The 21144-nt window shown below is 35.3% G+C and overlaps 1 protein-coding gene and 1 pseudogene across 1 annotated transcript; both read right to left on the bottom strand.

The window, feature by feature from the left end:
- Window positions 1-5643: 5643 nt before the first annotated feature.
- On the bottom strand, window positions 5644-9198 carry LOC142624339 (2-hydroxyisoflavanone dehydratase-like; annotated as a pseudogene).
- LOC142624381 (ARM REPEAT PROTEIN INTERACTING WITH ABF2) lies at window positions 8911-20164 on the bottom strand. Its single transcript, XM_075797945.1, has 19 exons — window positions 19624-20164; window positions 19312-19469; window positions 17033-17205; window positions 16814-16934; window positions 16653-16727; window positions 16450-16544; window positions 16238-16313; window positions 15802-15909; window positions 14959-15087; window positions 14777-14845; window positions 14506-14565; window positions 14237-14360; window positions 13976-14115; window positions 12546-12609; window positions 12317-12396; window positions 11010-11074; window positions 10808-10925; window positions 10584-10708; window positions 8911-9343 (listed from the first exon to the last, which is right to left on the bottom strand). The coding sequence occupies exons 1-19, from the start codon at window positions 19946-19948 to the stop codon at window positions 9244-9246; spliced, it is 2205 nt and encodes a 734-aa protein (XP_075654060.1). The 5' UTR covers window positions 19949-20164; the 3' UTR covers window positions 8911-9243.
- Window positions 20165-21144: the final 980 nt, after the last annotated feature.

Genomic DNA, 21144 nt, shown 5'->3' with positions numbered 1-21144 from the left:
TGGAGACATTGATGTTTACCTCAAGAACCTCATCATTTCTTACCCATTAACTTGCGTTTTAGGATGTATAATAACTTAATTAGTATGATATTTACCATTTTCATCAAACTAATTTTTTACTAATGAATAGTTTGAAGATTGTGGAAACACAAACTTATTTGGAAAAAATAAAAATAAATTATACAAATATAATATGGCACATGTCTCTTCTTATTTACTTAAAAGGGCCAAAATGGGCATTTGAACCTTTCGCCAAAAGTTTCCAGTAAAATGCCCCTTGTCTGAAACTATGTAGGAAAATATCCCTGTTTTGAAACTCGATTTTTTAAAAATCGAGTTTCAATGTAAAACTCAATTTTAAGACAATCGGGTTTTAGCGAACTAAGAAAAAAAAAATTGTAGAACTTGAGTTCCTTGAAAATATTCAAGCGGAACTTGAGTTCCTTATTTTTTTTTTTTTTTTTTTTTTTATAAGTCTCAGTTCTCAATAACTTGATTGTCAAAAAATCAAGTTTTATATTTGAAACTCAATTTTTAGAAAATCGAATTTCAAAACAATAACATATCCCTAAATAATTTCAGATAGAGGACATTTTATTGGAAAGTTTGGCTAAAATGGGTAAAACCCAATTTTGGCCTACTTAAAAGATAAAAATTCAGCAAAAAAAGATTAATAAAAATGCTTAATTCATGTTGATCAAGATCGAAATATCATAATTATATTGACATAGGTTTCTAAAAGAATAAAAATTATATCTTAAACCCTATAAAAAAATCCTTAACTTTAGACAAAGTTTGGCTATAACTCTCAATTAAAAAAAAATTTACATGGCCACATATTTTGAAAATCTAACCATTGGATAGCATATTATTTATGTTCTTAATACACATGTCAAATTTCACATCAATCATATGTTATTTGCTATTTCGATACATATACTTTTCTTTTATGAATAATTTTAGACTACAAAAATTGAAATTTAAACATTTTAATTAAGGCAAAACCCACATTTTTATCCCTACATTTTCATGCGATTCTTACTTTAGTCCCTAGATTTTATTTTTACCGCTTTTAATCCTTATTTTAAAAAACGCGTTCCGTTTTGGTCCCTACCGTCATCTCTGTAACGGAAATATCCTATGTGGCAGATAAAATGGCACTATTGGCAAAAGAGTGCTTACATGGCTATTAAAATAATAATAAAAAAATTTAATTGACATTTAAAAAGTCCATGTCAGCATTTAAAATCAAAACCATTTTCTTTTTAAATTTGTCAATTTTAAAAATAAAATAAAATATTTTTAAAAAAATGAATAGATTTTCTTACAACCCTCTCTAATCTCAGATTCTCATCAGATGCCTCTAATCTCAAACTTCCTCCCTCTCACCTCCAACATTGCTTCACCTCTAATCAAAACCATCTCAGATTCTTACACCTCAAACTTCCGTTTCTTGATCTCACACTCTCTCTCTCTCAGTACCCCCTGGCCGAAGCTCCCACCTTTCATCTCCTTTAATCGCCGCCGCCACCGCAGCTATCAAGTTGGTAAGATCCTCCTAGTCAATGGGTTCGGTAAGGTTCACAAGTGGTGGGATCAGTAATGGCATGTTTGGGAGTTTAGAGAGGGAGGAGAGTAGAGGGGAGGGAAGTAGTGGGGAGGAGAGTAGAGGAGAATGATTACCCTCCACCTTGTTTGGATGTTTTTATAATTAGTAAGGGGGAAGGGAGTAATTAGCCCTTCCCCTTGTTTTTAACATTGTAATTTTATAAATATAATAAGGGTATATTAGGTAATTTACTTTATCAATAATTTTATGTGCTCTACTCTCCCTCCAAATCTCTCCAATTTGGGAGAATTAAAAATGAGGGGGTTGGAGGTAGTTGAAACCCCTTCAAACCCCTCCAAACCCCTCTCCCTCCTTCCTTAAAAAACTCTCAAACAAGGTAATTGAATTACTCCCCTTCCCTCTACTCTACTCCCCCTCCTTTTTTAAATATCCAAACAGGCCATAAGGTTCATCGGTGGTGGGTTCGGCAAGGTGGTGGGTCAATTTTTGGGTCGTATGTGGTGTGTGGTATGGGTTTCCAGCAGATCTGAAGGCCCACGTTTTCCTCTCCTCCTCACTTTCTCATCTCACCCTCTCTATCTTGGGATTGAATTTGAAGAGGATCTAAAGCCGATCTTGGGTTTATTTTATTTGTTTCTGATTTTTGACAAATTTGAAAAACTCATTTGCTGTATGTGTTGAGAAGGGATATTTTGGGTTTGTGGGTTTGTGAAAAGACTATTTGTTGTGTGTGTTGAGAAGGGATCTTCTGGGTTTGTGAAAGGGAGTTTTTTGGGTTTATGAATGAGAATTTGTTGGGTTTGTGAAAAGGGATTTTCTAGATTACCAATTAGGAGAGAAAAATGTTCAGATCTTGAGATTGACGCTGCCAAGAAAATGCTTAATTAAATTTTATTTTATTTAACTGATATTGTTCTGAGTTTTGATGTGTTTGGCTTTAAAGAAAGTACAAGAAAGACATAAATGAAAAGAAATTAAGAATTAATTTGCTAAGAACATGAATATGAACTGCCATGTTCGGGAAGAACACAAAAAACATATATGGATATGTTCTTGTGAAGAAAATAATGGAAGGAAAAGAAAATTTTATTTCAATTATTTTATTTTATTTGGTTTTAAAAATCACATATTTAGAATTTTGTTTTAATTTTGACTGACGTGGCTTTTTTTAATATTTAAAATGTTGATGTGGCATTATTTAAATGTTAATTAAAAATTTTTATTATTATTTTAATGTTCACGTAAGTGCTCTCTATGCCATTAGTGCATTCTGTTTGCCACATAAGATATTTTCGTTATAGAAATGACAGTAGGGACCAAAACGGAACGCGTTTTTTAAAATAAAGACTAAAAACGGTAAAAATAAAATCTAAAAACCAAAGTGAAAATTACCTGAAAATATAGAAACAAAGATGTGATTTTCGTTTTTAATTAATAACATAGTTATTAATCTTTTATTTTTTTGAAAATTTTGTAAGAATGGAAAATGTTACAAGAAATTGTAATTGAATGAACCAAAATAGACCAAATGGGCCAAATTGGACCAAACGGGACTGAGGTGGTCCAAAATGGACCAAAGTAGATTTAATGGACCGGAGTTGAGTAGTTGACCAAATAGACTGAACTTGACTAAATGTATAGGAGTGGACCAAATTTGACCAAAATTGACTGAAATTGACCAAATCATCAACCACATCACCATTTTTTTTAATTGTTTTTTTTCCTATAAATTTTTAATAATATTAAATACATTAACCGAGCTACCGCACACCATTGGTGTGATAGTCACTCTACAAGTATAAGTGCTTGTGGGGTGTGGGGAAGCAATGGTCAAGGTTCAAGTCTCTAGGAGAAAGCTTCACATACATGTACACTCAGATTAGATGATAGTAAAATTTCTATCTTGTATAAAAAAAAAAAAAACATTAACTGATTAACTTCACACATTTATCTTGGATTGTTTTAACTTTACATATAATTTACCTTTACACATTCATCTATTTTAGAGCATCTACATTACTTCTTTCATTTTACACATCCACTTTTACACTAAAAATCCACTTTTTTCTATTTTACACATCCAATTTTACAAAACACTCACATCAGTTCATCTATCCTACCACTTTTTTTAATTAAATAATCAATTTTCTTCAATTTTTTATTATTTCCTCAACTACCCCGATATAATACGTGCGCTCTTTCTCTCCTTACTCATTTCTGATTTTTGCTCTCTCTCTCTCTATACTCATCTCTCCAACTCTCCCTCTCCCTCTCCCTCTCAATCAACTCTCCCTCTCGATCAAGAGCTCAGATAAACTCTCCCTCTCCAATCACGAGCTCTGATAACCTCGCCCTCTCCGGTCGCTGATAAACTCTCTCTCTTCGATCACGAGTTTAGATCAACTCTCCCTCTCCGATCCGCGATCCGCGGGCTCCGATCACGATTCGCGAGCTCCGATCCTCGATCCGCGAACTCCGATCCACGGCAAAACCCACGAGCTCCGATCCAGTCAAGCGCCAATCTGTGTTTGTGTATGTCTTTTTTTTTTTTTTAGCAAAGTGTATCTCTAAGTTGATTTGTCTGTGTGGATGTGTTTGTGTGTGGGTGTGTTTGTGTGCAACTGAGGAAAAAGAAAAAGATGAGGAGAGAATTGAGTTTGTTGAGCACGAATCAGAGAGAGAAAAAAATGAGCGAACGAGAAAATGATAAAATATTGTATAAACAAGCTACAATAGACGTGTGTATTTACACGGTTACTATAACTTGTGGATGGTTTTGCAAGATTTTACATAGTTTTAACCCCATTGATGTAGGTGATTTTTTGTCCAAAATGTGTAAAATGAAGAATTTTTTGTATTATAGAAGATTATACAAGAACTAATGTGAATGCTCTTAGGGGAGGAAACTCCTTCCACACACTTTTCTTAATTTTTTTAATATTATCAAAAATTTAGAGGAGCAAATTAAAAACAAAAAAAAATGGTGATGAGACCGATGTTGTGGCTCAACAAAAATATAACAATATTAAATGTTACAACTCGACTTTCAGATATTATTATATAAATATAGATTGGTTTAGTTTCATTGTATTAGTACTATTGGTATTGCAAACCTAACTTACACTACATCCTAGAATTGGTATGTGGATAACCTAGTGTTAGTCTCTCTATACATCAATTCTATTACAAAAACCGTTTTTGTTTTTACATTTTACTCACAGAACATTTGAGATAGTGCTCGATTGAGCCTACACAACACAAAAATACGTGGATGGTGTGAAAAAGTCGATGAAACTCTTGATGTCGAAGGACTTTTCTCTCTCTATGTATACCCTCAACTGGTTCATTGTATGATACATATTTTAATACTAAAGATGTAGCCTCTCAAAAATTTTCTATAGTGCTCTTTATCTCTCTTTCTCTCACTCCCAATCCCAACATAAATTCCAACTTGGTATATATAGCATCCCATCCTCATTGACCTCCCTACTGGCAGCATCTTCCTCTACATGTAACACTCTTTCAAGTCACAAATCATGCCACTCAAATGGTCAGTAGTCGATTTACACAACGCCATCAAAACATTTCCAATCCCTCACGCACACTAGAAGATTATGCTAGTTATCCAAGTACCCCACAATCTCACACGTGCCAACAACATTAACGTACCACATGTGCTAGCATCATGCCCAGCCATGTTAATTTTGCTCCATTCTCTATTTATCTCTGTTCTCACTTACATTTTTAATCATGCCAAACCTTTATCTAGTACCCTAAAAGTTATATGCCAAACCATGATAATCGTGCCAAACCCTTGCCTAGTTCCCTAAAAGTTACCAAGTCGTTCTTGCCATTTTAAGTATTCTATTTTATAATTCACCAACTACAATATGCTGTGTGTTTGTTTTAATTTTTAAATTTTTTTTAACTTTAATTACTTTATAATTAAAAAAAAATTGGTAGGTTATGATTGACAAAGAATAAAATAAAACACTTGAAATAATACATAGGATTTTTATTCTATTAGATAGTAGAGAGATTTTTTATTGATCCTTACAATTAAGTACTCTTTGAATCAATCATAAAGTTGACCGGACTTTCTAATAAGCTATTAAACTCCAAAATAAGAAGAAGAAAAATTTACTTTTTTTTTTATAGTGAAGGAAAAAAAAATTACTTGAGCAGAAAAGAAGCCAAGTGTTTAATCAAATGCTAAGCATTCTCTGACTCAAAATGCAAGATATGGAAACCGTGATCTCCATCCCCCTGAACCAACTCAACTTCTCCTTCCCAAGTATTTTTTCTCAATTCTTCATAGTAAGAAAGACCTCTATCCCTCAGCTCATCCTTCTCAGCCACAGCCACGAGCACTCGAGAACACCCAAGTCCAGCCAAGCTCGTCGCTCCTGGACTCATTGGATTGATCATTGGATTATCAATACCACCAGGTGCCCTTGGATATGTAAAGTTCCAAACCAAGTATGGCAAAGCCTTATCATGTCCTGCACTAGACTCTGACCCTATTGGCTTTGAACCCCAAAAGAGAAGGTGGTTAAGAAAAGCTCCAAAAATTTTAACACCACCATGCAAGCTCTCAAGTCTCAACGCCAACTCGCATGGCAATATTATGCACAATGTTAGCTCCTGCACTATCACCACCAATAAAAACTCGGTTAAAGTCACCATGATTCATCAACCATGGCTCCTTGTTGAGACCATTATTTAAAGAGTGGAGTGCAACCCATTGGAGTGCAGCCCAGCAATCTTCATAAGCAATGGGAAAAGGTGCACAAGAGCTAGCCTATACTCAACTGATACAGCAACAACGTGAGCTTGAGCAACCAAACTATTGAGGTACCGTTGGTGATTGAAGGAGAAGGCAGACTTGAAGCAAAAGCCTCCGCCATGGAAGTAGACCAAGATGGGGAGTTTTGGAAGGTGGGTTTGGTTGAGACTTGGGAGGTAGAGGCGAGCAGAGATGGAGGGTTCCTTTGAGATGGTGATGTCCTTTGATGTGACTCCCAGTTTCCGGGTCGTTAGACGATGGGGGCACATAGGGAGAGCCAACTAGTCGCTCAACTGAGCCATCCTTGTACATACGGATGAATGGGAGAAACTCTTTCTCTACAGAGAGAGAGAGAAGACTTTGAGAGGGAGGAAATGACCTGATGAATATGGAATGAAACAGATAGTCCTGCTGAAGGTTCAGGTTACAACTTAAGAAGGTAATGAAAGTAACGTTTTTACTTAAAAGAAAGATGGAAGCAGGGTCCAGCTACCATAGGAGACTTGGTCATCTTTAGAGATAAAAATAATAATAATAATAATAATGGATAAGATTAAAGTATAGCTTCTTTGACTTCTCATTATAAAAAAGAAAGAATTGCTTTGAAAGTTGACGCCCTAGAAAATACCTTCAAAGTTTGTTGTTCTAACTAACCAAACCAAAAGATCAAACTTTGTTTAATTACGAGCTCGTGCCTGAAAACAAAGGCCGAAAATACAACACGTTTGAGGTATTCTTCAAAAGAGACTCCTGCCTTTAACATTTTGTGACTGTTTGGATTGTGCGTTTCAGCTAAGTGTTTTCACGTTTACCTTTTACACACCGTGGGTTCCACGCTACAGTGCCGTATAAAGGAAACGCACAAATGAATTCCTAAATGCACCGTTTCATTAAAACAGTATTGTGCGTGTATTATTCATGGACAGAATCACTAAAGGAATCGCGTTACACATGGGATATTTCACTGTGTACAAACGGTGTGTTTTGGGTCACTTAAACCTGGGATATTTTCTTCTTCCCTCATCTGGCCCAAAGAAGCAGAGGCCTCTGCACAAAACAGTGCGCAACGCAACGGCTATTTCCGCATCACGTTTCTTCTTTCTCTCAACTACCGTAGCAGAGATATCTTCAATGCGCTTCATCAATGCTCCGTCCTCTTCCTCTTCCTCTTCAATGAATTGCACCTATCCACCCACCAATAATCCATCAAAACAGAGGAAACACCTACATTGCAAACCCATTACGCAGAACAAACCCACCTGATCCCCTATGTTCTTCCTTCGCTCGAGCTCACCTTCTCCACCTGATCCCCTATGTTCTTCCTTCGCTCGAGCTCACCTTCTCTCTGCTTAGGACGTTGTTGCCGCCACTATGGGTCTCTACATTCACAGGTAAGTTGTGTTTAACTTCTCATACTCTCCGATCTCTTGGTGTGTGGTTATATTGTTTTCCATGAGGTTTCAACTTGTGGTTTTTTGTGTTCAACGTTTGTGTGTGGTTTTTGTGTTCAACGTTTGTGTGTAGTTTTTGTATTTTACATAACACTAGTATGTGGGTCTTTCGTATAATTTTGTGTATTTCTCTTCCTACCTATGTTCAATTTGGACTATGTGAATTTACTTTAGATTTTTCATGTGGGCATGCTTAACCGATTATGACATACACACAAACTGTTTGTTGAAATGCCTCAATGAATATAAAAGAAAGTTGTAGCAAAAATGGTTAAGAAGAAATCAAAGGACGGTGGTAATAATGTGAGACAAGATTGGAAAGATACTAAAAGCTTTTTGTGATTTGTGTGTTGTTCAAGTCCTAGAAGGCAAGAAGAAAGGAGGATTTTTGAGAAGGGTAGAGGTTGATGTAGTGATTAAGCAGTTGGGTGAAATGGGGGAAAAAAATTAAATTAAATTAAAACACAACCCTTATATACTTTCAGCTGAGCTACAGTACCCGTATCAAAAAATAATAATATGCAATTTTAACTTATTTGCTACAGTATTTTCAGTTTTCAGCAAAATAAACAGTATCCAAAAAGACCCTTTATAACATAAGGGCAATAGATTCAAGTTGATTCACCTTCATATCTTAGGACACTCTTTACTGATGAAATGCATTATTGTATGCTTCGGTTTATATATAGATGCAATTCCATTAACCAATTTCAACCAGACAAATTGAATTATATAAATCTTTGAAACAATGAAGTGAACGAACTACTGAAGACAACAATCCAAAGGAATAAATAGTCGTGCGCTGGCTCCAAGCTTCTCTAATTTTTTTTTTTTTTTCCTATTTCATTTTTTTGGGCAGTTGTTCATACTATATAGGAACTCGGTCATCAATTTTAAAAAATAAAACAAAAATCCTAAGGTTGTCGCAGTGTCCAATTTCAGGGGCACTAAGTTTGGGACCCAGGATTGGTCTGCTCTCAAGGTTTGATGGAATACCATTTCTAGCATTGAAGAACCTGGTATTTTCAGTGATCCGGTTGATAATTTTTTCCAATCAATTTCTGGATACAGAAGAAATCAGTGGCAACACCATAAAGATACTGTTCAAAGAGAAATCAAGCAACGTATTATTATTGCACAAAAAGGCACCTTTCAGGGAATGCCAAATTCACTACACTTGGGACTACACTTTGAAGTCATATAACCATCAGTGCATGAATGACAATAATGATCATGGTCATATTCCCCTCAATATCTAAGACAACGGCGTTACAGAAGAAACTCACAGCGTGATCACAAGCAACAGGACTCTGGCATCAGAGAAAGATTACGAGCCTCACTACAATCAACAAATTAGAACCTTCCACTGGCTCAACAACAAGAACTACCATTTCTGTACACATTTGGTTAGAGATCAAGAATAGAAGGGCAGCAATCTACAGCCGCAAGTTATGTGAGTTATGCTTAGTAAGTGCTTTAGCAAAGTAATTACGGATCTCTGGTATTATACGCTGGATCAGATGAGAGTGCGAGTGCCTGCAAATTCCAGCATAAGGACAATTTGAGCAGATGACAAGAACAAATTTGAGTTTATTTTTTATGTGATGTCAAATATGAATTTTCTATCATTCTAAACAAGAAACGACATTATCAAAATTCAAAACTATGGCTTGCCAACTGAAAATTCAGGATCCTAACTTATGTTTATCTAGAATGCGTTACAGTTCATGGGTTTCCAACAATCATGTGACTTTGTCACAATTTTTGTAACAATATGTAACATAACAGTTTGATTTGACTTCTTAATTGGTCTCTCTTGGTCTCAATCATACCAAATACCAAAACAAATCCTCTCTACTATCCAGTTAATATGTATCAGGATGAAAAGTTCATTTTAGCCATGGGTGTCTTTCCTCCTCTTTTTTCTCATTCACTATTCTAAATTCTCTCTTTTCTTCTTTCTAAGCAATATAATATATACATACATACATACATATATATATATAACACCACCATATCCAATAGGATCTCCTTATAACATTGTGCAGGAAAGCATAACCATTGCAAAATTTCACCTTTACAACTATCAGCAAGCTTCATCAATTTCTTTCTCAGCTGCATTGGTTACAGCAGAAGGAATACAATTTGACGTAAAAGACCTCAACTAATTCCAGTGAGCAAACTAACATCACAAGAAATAACACAGCCAGAACCATATGAAAGCATGAGAAAAGCACTCTTATAACCCCCAAGTCCCACACTTGTGTTCATTAATAAATACAAAATTCTACTTACCCACAGAGAAACAAAAAATTTAACCTACAATACCACCACTAGGGTGGTATAAGTCTCCAAAATCTCAAGCCTAAGCTCTGATACACCATTCTGTCACACCCCAACTCATCATTAGCATGATATTGACCACTTTGGATTGCCCCTCAAAGTTTTAAAAGGCTTCATGCCAATGAGTCGAAGGTCTCCATATAAGGCGCAGGACCTCCCCCTACCTAGGCAATGTGGGACTCGACCAAAATTTGGTTTTACCTCACCTCACCCCACTTAAGAGGTCTTTTCGCCTTTTAGGTCCCCAGAAGTATCATATTCTATCAGATTACCTCCCATAAAACTCAAGAATAGTTCTCAAAATTATTTAGAACTTTTTCCTCCATTTTTTTTATAGTAAAAGAAGCAAAATTATATATGTTAGCTTATTTCAAATTGCTAATGAATGATTTGAGAAAAGCAGGAAAAGAGAAAGGTTGAAAGGAACACATACCCTGCCCTATCACTCAATTTATCAAATTGCTCCAAGATAAACAAGATGCACGTGTGCCTCAATGACATTGCATGGAAGGCTTCTGAAAGTTCATACATGCTTGACACATTCTCCAATGATATATCCTGAGATTTATATTAGATAGTCATAAGACAGCCACTTTACAATTTAAAAAGGCCTAAACAGTGTGTGCGCTTGTGTGTAAACCAACATTCATTGCTCACCCGTGCAATACTATACTCGCAAAGTCGCTTAAGCCCCTCCAAGAGATACTGATCAGCAGCTCTGAGAAGATCTTGTGCAATATCCAATGTAACTTCTACAGATCCAGTGTATATGAATCTGGAGAAAATGAACGGTAAGTAAATTATGAATACTCATTATACACAGCTTTCGTCAAAAAGCAAACTATGGTATCCATTATACCTCATCATCAACTCAAAAACATCCCATTTAATATTTGGAATCTCTATGTCCCTGGCATCCTTTTCCTGTAATATACGTAAACAGAAATACATTAAAAAATATGCATATGAATAAACATACATTCACACAAGTTGAACAACTGACTTCACATGAGTTCGGTAAAGCTTTTTGAAGAAGCTGCAATTTGAATAATTGATAAATGAAAACAGGATGTTTAAAAAAGCCAAAGAGCACTCAATCATCTGAATGTTTGGCAGACAATAGTCGAGTGCTGTTTGAGGATCAGATTACCAGAAAGGAAAAACTAATATCTAAATTTTTTTTTTTTTTTTTTGGGTTTTCAATCATTTGCCCCATCAGTCACTCTCCCTCTCCTTTTCATTTCATCTCATCTCCTTTTCAGCCACCACCCTTCTCTCTCTCACTTCTTCAACTTTCTTCTTCCTCTCACCTATGTAAGAGCTGCCTTGAGGTAGTGGTGGTTCTGGGTTTTGATTGAGATGGTGAGAGAGTGGGTCCAATGAGCTTCAGTGACAGTGGTTTTAGGCTTCAGTTGAGATGGTGATAGATCTGTCAGGTGAGCAACCTCCGGTGCTGGGGGTTTTGGGTTTCAGTTGAGATGGCAAGAGATCAAGTCTGGTAAGCTTTGATGGGATTGGTTTTGGGGTCTAGTGAGCTTCAGTGATGGTGGTTTCATTGTGGGCTGCAGCAGATCTGGTTTATTTTATTAAACAATGAATGATGTCAGTGTAAGCTCCAAATTTTCATAAAAAATCAGGGCTATTTTTACCAAACAGGGACTAGATAATTTACTGCTTTGCTATTTAAGTGCCCACTGCCCGATCAGTCTTCTTAAGTGCTCCTTAAAAATGCAGCCCCTGCCATTTTAAATACGTGATTTCTCATCCCAAAAGGCACGTTTCAGTTTCTTACCAAACAGATCAAAAAGATTTATTACCCCCATTTAGCAAGATTTTACCCCTAATAAGATTCCTCCTAGGGTAGCTTTCTTTGCGTGGACTACTGCCTTAGGAAAGATTTTGACTACAGATAATTTACAGAAGAGAGGCATTATTATTATCGATTGGTGCTATATGTGTAAAAGGAGTGGGGAATCGGTGGATCATCTCCTTCTTCACTGTCCCATATCGTATGAGTTATGGACAATGGTGTGGAGTTTGTTTGTTCTTCTATTGGTTATGCCTCAGAGGCTTTGTGATTTGTTAGCAGCTTGGCAAGGTCCCTTTGTTAGCAGCTTGTGATTTGTTAGCAGAGATATATGATTAAACACGATGTATAAATCTTACCCGGTAACCACCATCAAACATTGCACGAAATGCATCTGAAGAAGCAAGCAGGCAGATTCTATGAGCATAAAACCGTTTACCTGTAATAGAAACAGGAAGCACACCTAAGAACTCGAAGGGGTCATTCATGCCAACAAAATCTTCATTGTGGCAAGCACATTAGTTTCTCCAAAACATGTAATGCAGCTTGAAGTAGGCAAAATTATATGAAAATTAATCATTTTCAAACCTTCAACTAGAAATGTAACGTCAGATAATGTAACGTTGTTTACATATTGCTCCCCTAAATAGACCTGCAGAAAAGAATTATCATCATCATTATAATTCAAAGAAAACCATCATGCAAGAAACAAAATGCATAGAAGTTGGAGCTGCCATGACCCAGCATTCATGCAGGAGACGCACATGCACCACAGGAGTAGGCACATTTTTCTTTTTTTTCTTTTTTTCTTTTTTTTTTTGACTTGCTAGAATCTTCTAAATGACACTACATACCCAAAACAGATTGTCAATTTAATTTCATAGCAGTGTCCAACCATTTTAGAAACTCAGAATAAAGACAACCACAAGAAAACTACATACCAAAAAATACCAAACTTTTATTAATTTCAACCCATTTATAAAATGTTAGGCTGGTGCCTGGTAAGTCCTTAAAAAAATCCTGTATTACATTCTTATAAGAATTTTACTAATATTATGGTGCCAAGGGAGTACTAGCACGGCATTAAAGGACAGAAAGCATTTTAAAGAGAGTAGTGGAATCATTGGTTCAGTTAAGGCATGTTTGATAGTCTGTAATAGGCACTATAATGTAATAGTTATTCTTATGGTTTAGCTATTTTTTATTTTGGTTATGTTTTTATTACAGAGAATAGTCATTCCTTATGAATAGTTATTCTTCAAAATGGGGGATAACTATTATTCTCTAAAATGATTGTAATAGTTATTCTTTAGTAAGTACAATAATTTCTAAAATTAATATATTTCCAAATAAACAAACTTTTCATATTCATGTAACAATTATAAAAATAAAATCATAAAAAATAACTAAACTCTCACTCAAATTTAAAATATATTATGTTAAAAAAAATATAATTGTATGAGTAAGATATTTCTTAAAATAAATCTTTAGTTTTATTCTAATATTACAACTCACAACCAAACTTTTGAATAGGTTTAGTTACTCTATTTTCAAAATCACAAGAGCAATTTCTCTACTTCTTTTTTTAATTCATTTTCATTTTCGTTATGGTAATGCAATGCAAGAGGTCTCAGAAATAAAGATGTTCACACATTTTATTCCTAGTAATAAACATTACAATTCCTGTCATAATCCTCATTCGGTATACCAAATGTGCCCTTAGAATGAAATAATCCCTAACACTACATTAACAATAAGCACACCCCTTAACTAGGGCTTAGTTTAGTTCTGTTGAGTTGAGATTGAAATCAAACAACCTACTGTCCAACAGTTGAAAAACCCTAAATTTAAGAGGATGCACCAATTAGATCTAACAAATCATTAGCCAAACCCATAGAAATTTGCATTTATAACTCTTCTCTAACCATGTTAGCCCAATATCAAGTTTTAGCCACATAGATACAATTTATCTTATGATAGAAAGCATGAAGAAACAAGATTTAACAAAGGAAACCTACCTGTGGTGTTGGAGATGGGGGAGCTGCATCAACAGGAGAAAGAGCCATGGCTTTATTGGACAACCTGTATAGAGCCACAGCACCGTCAAGTTGCTGCTTAGGGCTAGAAGAACTAAGAAGCCCAAGGAGCAACTCCAACCCTGCAAGAATGTGTTGTATTAGCAACTTTAGAACAGAATCAACCAAATTACCAAAGGAATTTCTGTGCAAGGAAAAAACAGATTAAAATAGATGGAGGAGATTACTGAGGGTTTGACATGCCATTGTTATCAATAAATATGGTTCTCTGATCATCTGGGGAACAAAGATGGGCAAGAGCCAAAGCAACTCGTCTTTGGACAGTCTTCTCTGCTACACGCATAAGATATAACAGATGGTTCAAGACCTACATTGAGAAAATTAAGGGATTAAAATATCGAACATATTGATCATAGATATTTACGGATGCATAAGAACAAAAAATAACAATCATGCCTGGCATTGCAAAAGACAACAACAGATTGAAAGTAACAATATATAAAGACACTAACCCGTCCATGAATCTTCTCCTCTAATCTTTTCAATGTCTTGGCTACACAATCTTTTGTTGCCTGCAAGTAAATTTATCGACTCTATTTCATTAAGATATGCCCCAGCCCCAAAAAAATAAAACAGCAATACACCCAGATTCTTATAGTCATCATGATTAACAAGCAATTCTGTTATGCTTGTCTGCAATATGGCATCAGCAGCACAAGAAATTTAGAGAAAACCTAATAAACACAGGTAATTTTAGTAAACTGAATAGAGGCACAAACATACTTGAACTATAAACTCTCCATCCTGCAGCTTCTGAACGCCTCCCACCCTAATAAAATCAGACACATTATCCTACAGGAGAAATGAATAAACACGATAAATATTACAATGGTTTTAAATACATGTTGAAGCAATTCAAGGTATGGAGCCACAATAATTATAAGGATTCATAGGTTATACCATACCTCATTGTCTGCTAGGCCATAGAGAGCGAATGCAGCATTATGTTGCAAAGACCCATTTTTGGAATCCAGAAGCTTCAGTAATGGCACCAAACCACCATTATGAGCAATACCAGCTTGGTTGTGTGTGTCCTGAAAGTAGAGATTCTTTTCAATTTAAAAAATTCATTTAGCAATAAGAATGCAACAAGTGTTATACATGTGAGATGTTGCAGAAAACAAGCATTAGGCAACCATGTACCAAATTAGTAGTCTTGCTCAGTGTCACGTGTCTTTTAAAATTTTTTTTTTTTTAATTTCAAGACACTATAGCCTGAGAAAGACTTAAACTTATTTACGGTCATGACACAGATTTATACGCTAACATGCAGAGAACTTCAGTAGGAGGAAGAACACAATAAATAGAAAGCAACAGAAAACATAAACAAGCAAACATCATTCCCTCATTTGATCAAAGTGGAGGATGAGGTTGTGGATTTGAAACCCACCGGGTGCATGTGACTTACCAATTAAAATATTGAAAAAATAAAAACAAGCAAATATTCCAATAATTTTATAAACCGGAAGAACTTGTAACTGTAGGAGATAGTAGAATAATTTCCCTATGACGATCAGTTTAAGAATGACTTCATCTGCTCAAACATATAATCTTCCAATGAAATTAAAATTTTCAACCAAAACATGATAATTCACCAAACATGGTCAAGTAAATGCACAAATCCAAAAGTCATTTCTAGGAAAAAAAGAAATCATCCACTGCACAAATGCAATGGCCACTTATAATCAGAAAGTAGCATCTATGATTTGTGATTAGATGAAAGTAAACACACTTAGAGAAATGATAACCTGTGCCAACCTCCCCAATGCAAAGGCTGACATTTCCCTAAGCTGAACATCAGAAGATTGAAGCATCTCAATCAAAGGTTTGACAGCACCCCTCTGTACAATGTGAACCTGCAGAATTCACACTTTTTCAATATAAAAGAGGAAAAGGGAGGGGGGGTATAACAGACTATAACAATTGAAACTTCATGTCAGAAGATTTAGATGAAAAGGTAAAATAATAAGCCAAATTAATCATCATGCAAAGCTGATTCACTGCTTATTAACTAAGAAGACAGGTGACGAACATTTGGAGTTATAAACAACCATCACAACCTGAAAAAGTCATTAGCAAATCATTCGGTCTAATTTCCACTGTCTTCTTGGCAACAAGACAAAGGAGAAGCTTGTTTTTACTCTAGAAATGAATAATAAAGTAAAAGGCAAACATATTTTCCACCTTGCAATCAGAATCAGTTGCAGCAAATTGTCCAAGTAACAAGGCTGCCTCCCTTTGACTCTCAGAACATAACGAACTGTCATACAATATAAAAACTTAGAAGTTGCAAAACAAAATGACTATCTTTTTAACTTAAAATTTGTTTCTGTTGGTATCTTTTCTGTTGAAAAAGATACCATAAATAATGACAAGAATTAAAGATTGCGACACACCTAAGTAATCCAATAACGGGTTGCAGAGCTCCAGCCTGAAGAACTTCTTTCTTTATGTTTGGAGATGAGTGCACCAGGTTTCCGATCACACCAACCTGCAACCCATGAAAAAGATCTCAATGCTGCAGAAAATGTGAAGTGCAAACACCAAATTCTTCACAACTGTAGTTTATAATATAAATTGCATCCTCAAAAGAACCTACCGCTTCATAATGTATAGCAGTATCTTCAGATCGAAGCATTAGAATTAGGGTAGGAAGTGCATTGCATTCAACAATCTGCGAAGTCATGATGCTATCATGCTATATGGTTTAATGATGTTCAACTTCAGATATCAAATTTTTTAATGAAAGAAAGGCCTGACCTGATTCTTGTTTTCATCGTTTTTAAATGCCAGGGTTCGCAGCGCCCCAGCGGCAGCTCTTTGCACCTTTGTATCAGTGAATTCAAGCAATTCAACAAGAGGTGGAATCCCACCTTCCATCCTGCATATATATATCCACTCCATATGGTCATAAAAAAATAAAACAATAATAAGAATGATGATGCTGAATACAAAGCTGTAGCACAAAGAGAAGCAAACCTGACACGGGTTTTAATGCTGCTATTTTCATGAGCAAGGTTGGTGATAGCATCAGCAGCTCGACGGATAACACTATTCACAGCACGAGAACTAGAACCCTCCTTGTGCCTCTTTAACAGATCCACAAGATGTGACAATGCACCAGTGTCAACTATGAGCTGTTGATGCTCAGGCTGGTAACAGATAACACAGGCAAAATACAATTAGACTACAGGTTAGGTGCCAGTTTTTTAAGGCTGAAAACACATTAGAATTCAAAAAGTCACCCAAGAGCAGATAATGTGACCATTATTAAGAGAAGCTCATGATATACCACAAAACAGAAACATGGCTGAGACAACACACAACAAGGCATCATCAACTTCAATCAATACAAATGGTAAAATGTAACCCACCCAAGGGAGAGCATCTACACTACCAAAACAGCACAATAAGTTCAGTAACATAGTTTCTCACTGAATAGCACACTTTTGACATTTTCTACAGTCATTATTCATAAATGCTTCATGTGCCAATAAAGCTAAACTGAAATAAACCCAGTGTTAATACTGAAAACAGTTGCCATCGACAAATAACTGACAGTCCCCTACAGTGGATAGAAAATGCTTAAATCACACTTAGTTAATTCCAAAAACAAAATCAATCCAAGAATTTTACCAGGTCTGAAAACTACTTAGAGGGGCACCATAAAGAACAATTAAACGCTTGAATCACAGCAACATTTTTACTGATAAGAATACATCAGGTCCGGAAACATACAGCATAAACCATGAGAGAGAGAGTGTGTGTGTTTTAAAGCACCTGGTCTTATAAACTTCAAGAAAACCACGAAAGGGATATACAGGCTTCCTTCCATACAGATTTTAGAAAGTGGCTATTTCAGTTTAGCTGTAACAAGGGTACAAAGTTTTGGCTAGAAAACCTGCTACCTTCTCTTTTCAGTGACTTTGAACACTTGCATATCAATTAATTAGATTTTTGCTTCTATTTTATTAAGGTTATTGCTAATGATTGGTGTTCTCTTTCTTTTCTCCACCATGACTTTGGGGCCTTGAAGGTTCCGTCTTGTTTGTTAATATCAATTATAACAACAACAAAAAAACATAGTCCAACTTTTCTTTTGTTTTTATTCTACTTTCTTTTTTCCTTTTCAAATAGGAGGCAAAAGAGTGATCACAAACTAAAATATCTAATGAGATCTACGTAAATTCCACAAAAAAAAAAAAAAGAGTACAAATCAACATTGAAAACCAACATATTTGGACACATTATAGATTGATTATCATGTTTAAACGAATATTACACAAAATATAGCTAAATCTTTGTTTACTTATAAATTAAGAAAATGCTTTGACATCAAAGTTGTGTGGAAGTTTCAGAAGTGCAGTTGAACCTTTCTGAATCATTTTGGGCCTCAGTACAGTGGTACTCTTGCAGTGTTTGCTAATTCGCTCTCTTTTGCATGTAATTCTTTGGTTACAAATCTTTATGCCATCTTGCATTTTGTATTGATTATGAAGTATCTACTAGAATAAAATCTTTTACTTGTCAAAAAAATACGAACAAATAACGCCCCTTTCTATATTTGAACTGTCACAAATGCTTGCCACTTATAACACTCTTGCTCCATTAAATTTGTCTTCCATGTATCCTTTCATATCATTTTTACAAAATTCAAACATCAAAAATCTTACTTATGGTGCAAACAAATAGCTAGCACGCGCAAGCTATGAAGAAAGAAGAGCCACACTAACAAACCAATTTAAGCAACAACAATAACCAAGCTTGGTCCCAAAATTTTCGGGTTGGCCATAGATCCTCAACAGACTAGTCAAGGTTAGTCACACGTATTCTTTTCCATCATCACACACCAACACATTATTTGTAGCAGAACCATTCATAATAGTCACTAAATTTATTTACCATAGCTGTCAACCTACCCTAACTAACTGATTTATTGCTATAATAAATTTCCAACCAATCATTCATTATATTCTTCATCTTTTAGTAACTATACAGTAATACTAGTCGCTTAAACACTAAAATTTTCAACCTTCACAACAAGCAAGTAGCAACAACTTCAATTCACACCAAATCGAACAATTCGACACAAAATCAATAGCGTATACACTTAAATTAAACGAAATTAAGTAACTGAAATTTTTCAATCTTCACAACAAGCAATTAGCAACAACTTCAATTCACACCAAACCGACATAATTGACCCTAATTAAACAAAATTAAGTATAAAAAAATTTAAAAAAAAAAAACCAAGTTACCTTCACAGCAAGAAGACCTAGGGCAAAAGCACTTCCTTTCTCGACTTCATGCTCGTACGGCTTCGAACTCCGTTCACCTTCACTACAAGCCGGCGCTTGTAGATGCTTCACCAAAGCCGGTACTGCGCCGCCTTCAACAATCACGTTAACCACTTCCTCTGCACCACACACACACACACACACACACACACACACACACACATACACACAAATCCAAAAAATCTCCATAAATTCCAAGAATCCAAAACCAAAACAAACTGTTTCCAGTTCTGAAGAAGATCAGAGAGAGCGAGATCGGGGGGGAAATTTCACCGTTTTTGGCGAGTTCGGCGAGGACGTGAGTGGCGCGTTTGGCGGCGGAGCGATCGGGCTCTCTCCAAGAGAAAGAGGAGTTGAGGACAGTGACCTGAGCAGCGACCTCGCAGAGTAGAGCTTGCCTGGCGTCGCCGGAGGGAGGGCCGGAGATCTCTCCTCCTCCGCCGCCGCCGACGCCGACGCCGACTCGCTCATCGTCTTCCTCTTCTTCGATGATTTCATCTTCTACTTCCAGCTTACGCTTTTGCCCCTTCCTCTCCGGGAAGTTGTGATCTTGATGATGATGATGTCTCAGATGATGAGGATGATTATTCTCCTCCATGCACTCTTTAACAAAATAGGAGATGAAAAATTGGTCTCTTTCTCTCTCTCAGAGGCACAGCACAGGTTTAGCTAAAGCATTAAAGCGAGAGCCAGAGGCTGAATCCAAATGGAAAGTAACCCAAAAAAAAAAAAAAACGAGATTTGAATAGGCACACGCAGTTTCTCAACCAAAAGAAAAGGAAAAAAAAAAAAACAAGGAATGCGCACACAGAGAATGGAGGGTATTTTCGGAATTTACGGACTAAGAAGAAGAGAACACCCCTAGCTCTTTTCTTTTTGACTGAAGTGAACTTTTGAACCTTAGAAATTAGAATTTAGGTTTTTTTTTTTTTTTAATTATTTTTGAAGATTCTGTTTTAACAAATTATTGTTGATTTGTTTTTATATTTATATTGACCTTTTTTTGTGTTTAAAAATTGGTTAAAGTTTTTAACTAAATCAATATAAAAACTTTCTAACTTATTACCTGATAATTCATAAAACCGTCAAATATTTCTAAACTTAAATCGGTTGAGAAACTCTCTAACTTATTACCTGATGATTTATAAAACTATCAAATTTCTATAAACTATTTTGACCCGATAAATGTTCATTTTTAAACTGTTAAAATGATAATTTTGAAATGTAGAAAGACAAACAAAAAGCTAAATCAAACATAAATAAGGTTCAAACTAAAACTTTGATACATTAAAGTTTCAAATCAGTTTAGAAACTCTGTAACTTATTACCTGATGATTTATAAAACCATCAAATTTCTCTAAACCTAAATCAGTTTAACTCTTTAACTTATTAAATAATGGTTTATAAAACCATCAAATTTCTCTAAACCATTTTGACCCGATGAAAGTTAGTTTTCAAACTTTCAAAATGAAAATTTAAAAATATAGAAAGGCAAACAAAAAACTAAATCAAACATGAATAAGGTTCAAAATTAAACTTAGATACATAAAGGTTCAAATCAGTTTAGAAAATCTCTAACTTATTATCTGATAATTTATAAAACTATCAAATTTCTTTAAACTTGAATCAGTTTAACTCTCTAACTTATTAGATGATAATTTATAAAATCATCAAATTTCTCTAAACCAATTTGACTCGATAAATGTTCATTTTCAAACTGTCCAGATAAAAATTTTGAAATATAGAAAACTAAACAAAAAAAACTAAGTCAAAGGTTCAAATTACAAACTTCAA

The sequence above is a fragment of the Castanea sativa genome, chromosome 2 (genome assembly GCF_040712315.1).
Source record: "Castanea sativa cultivar Marrone di Chiusa Pesio chromosome 2, ASM4071231v1".
Classification (NCBI taxonomy): Eukaryota; Viridiplantae; Streptophyta; class Magnoliopsida; order Fagales; family Fagaceae; genus Castanea; species Castanea sativa.
The sequence above is the reverse complement of the archived record's forward strand: the minus strand, read 5'-3'. Positions and strand labels throughout refer to the sequence as shown.

What these genes read in the sequence shown, in the direction of transcription:
- LOC142624381 (XM_075797945.1), bottom strand. Translation starts at nt 19,948, where the DNA reads ATGGAGGAGAATAATCATCCTCATCATCTGAGACATCATCATCATCAA. An exon ending in TGTTTGATGGTGGTTACCGG is followed by an intron (nt 11,075 to 12,316) that starts GTAAGATTTATA and finishes CGTATATTACAG; the next exon opens with GAAAAGGATGCCAGGGACAT. An exon ending in AAATTGAGTGATAGGGCAGG is followed by an intron (nt 9,344 to 10,583) that starts GTATGTGTTCCT and finishes TGGAATTTGCAG; the next exon opens with GCACTCGCACTCTCATCTGA.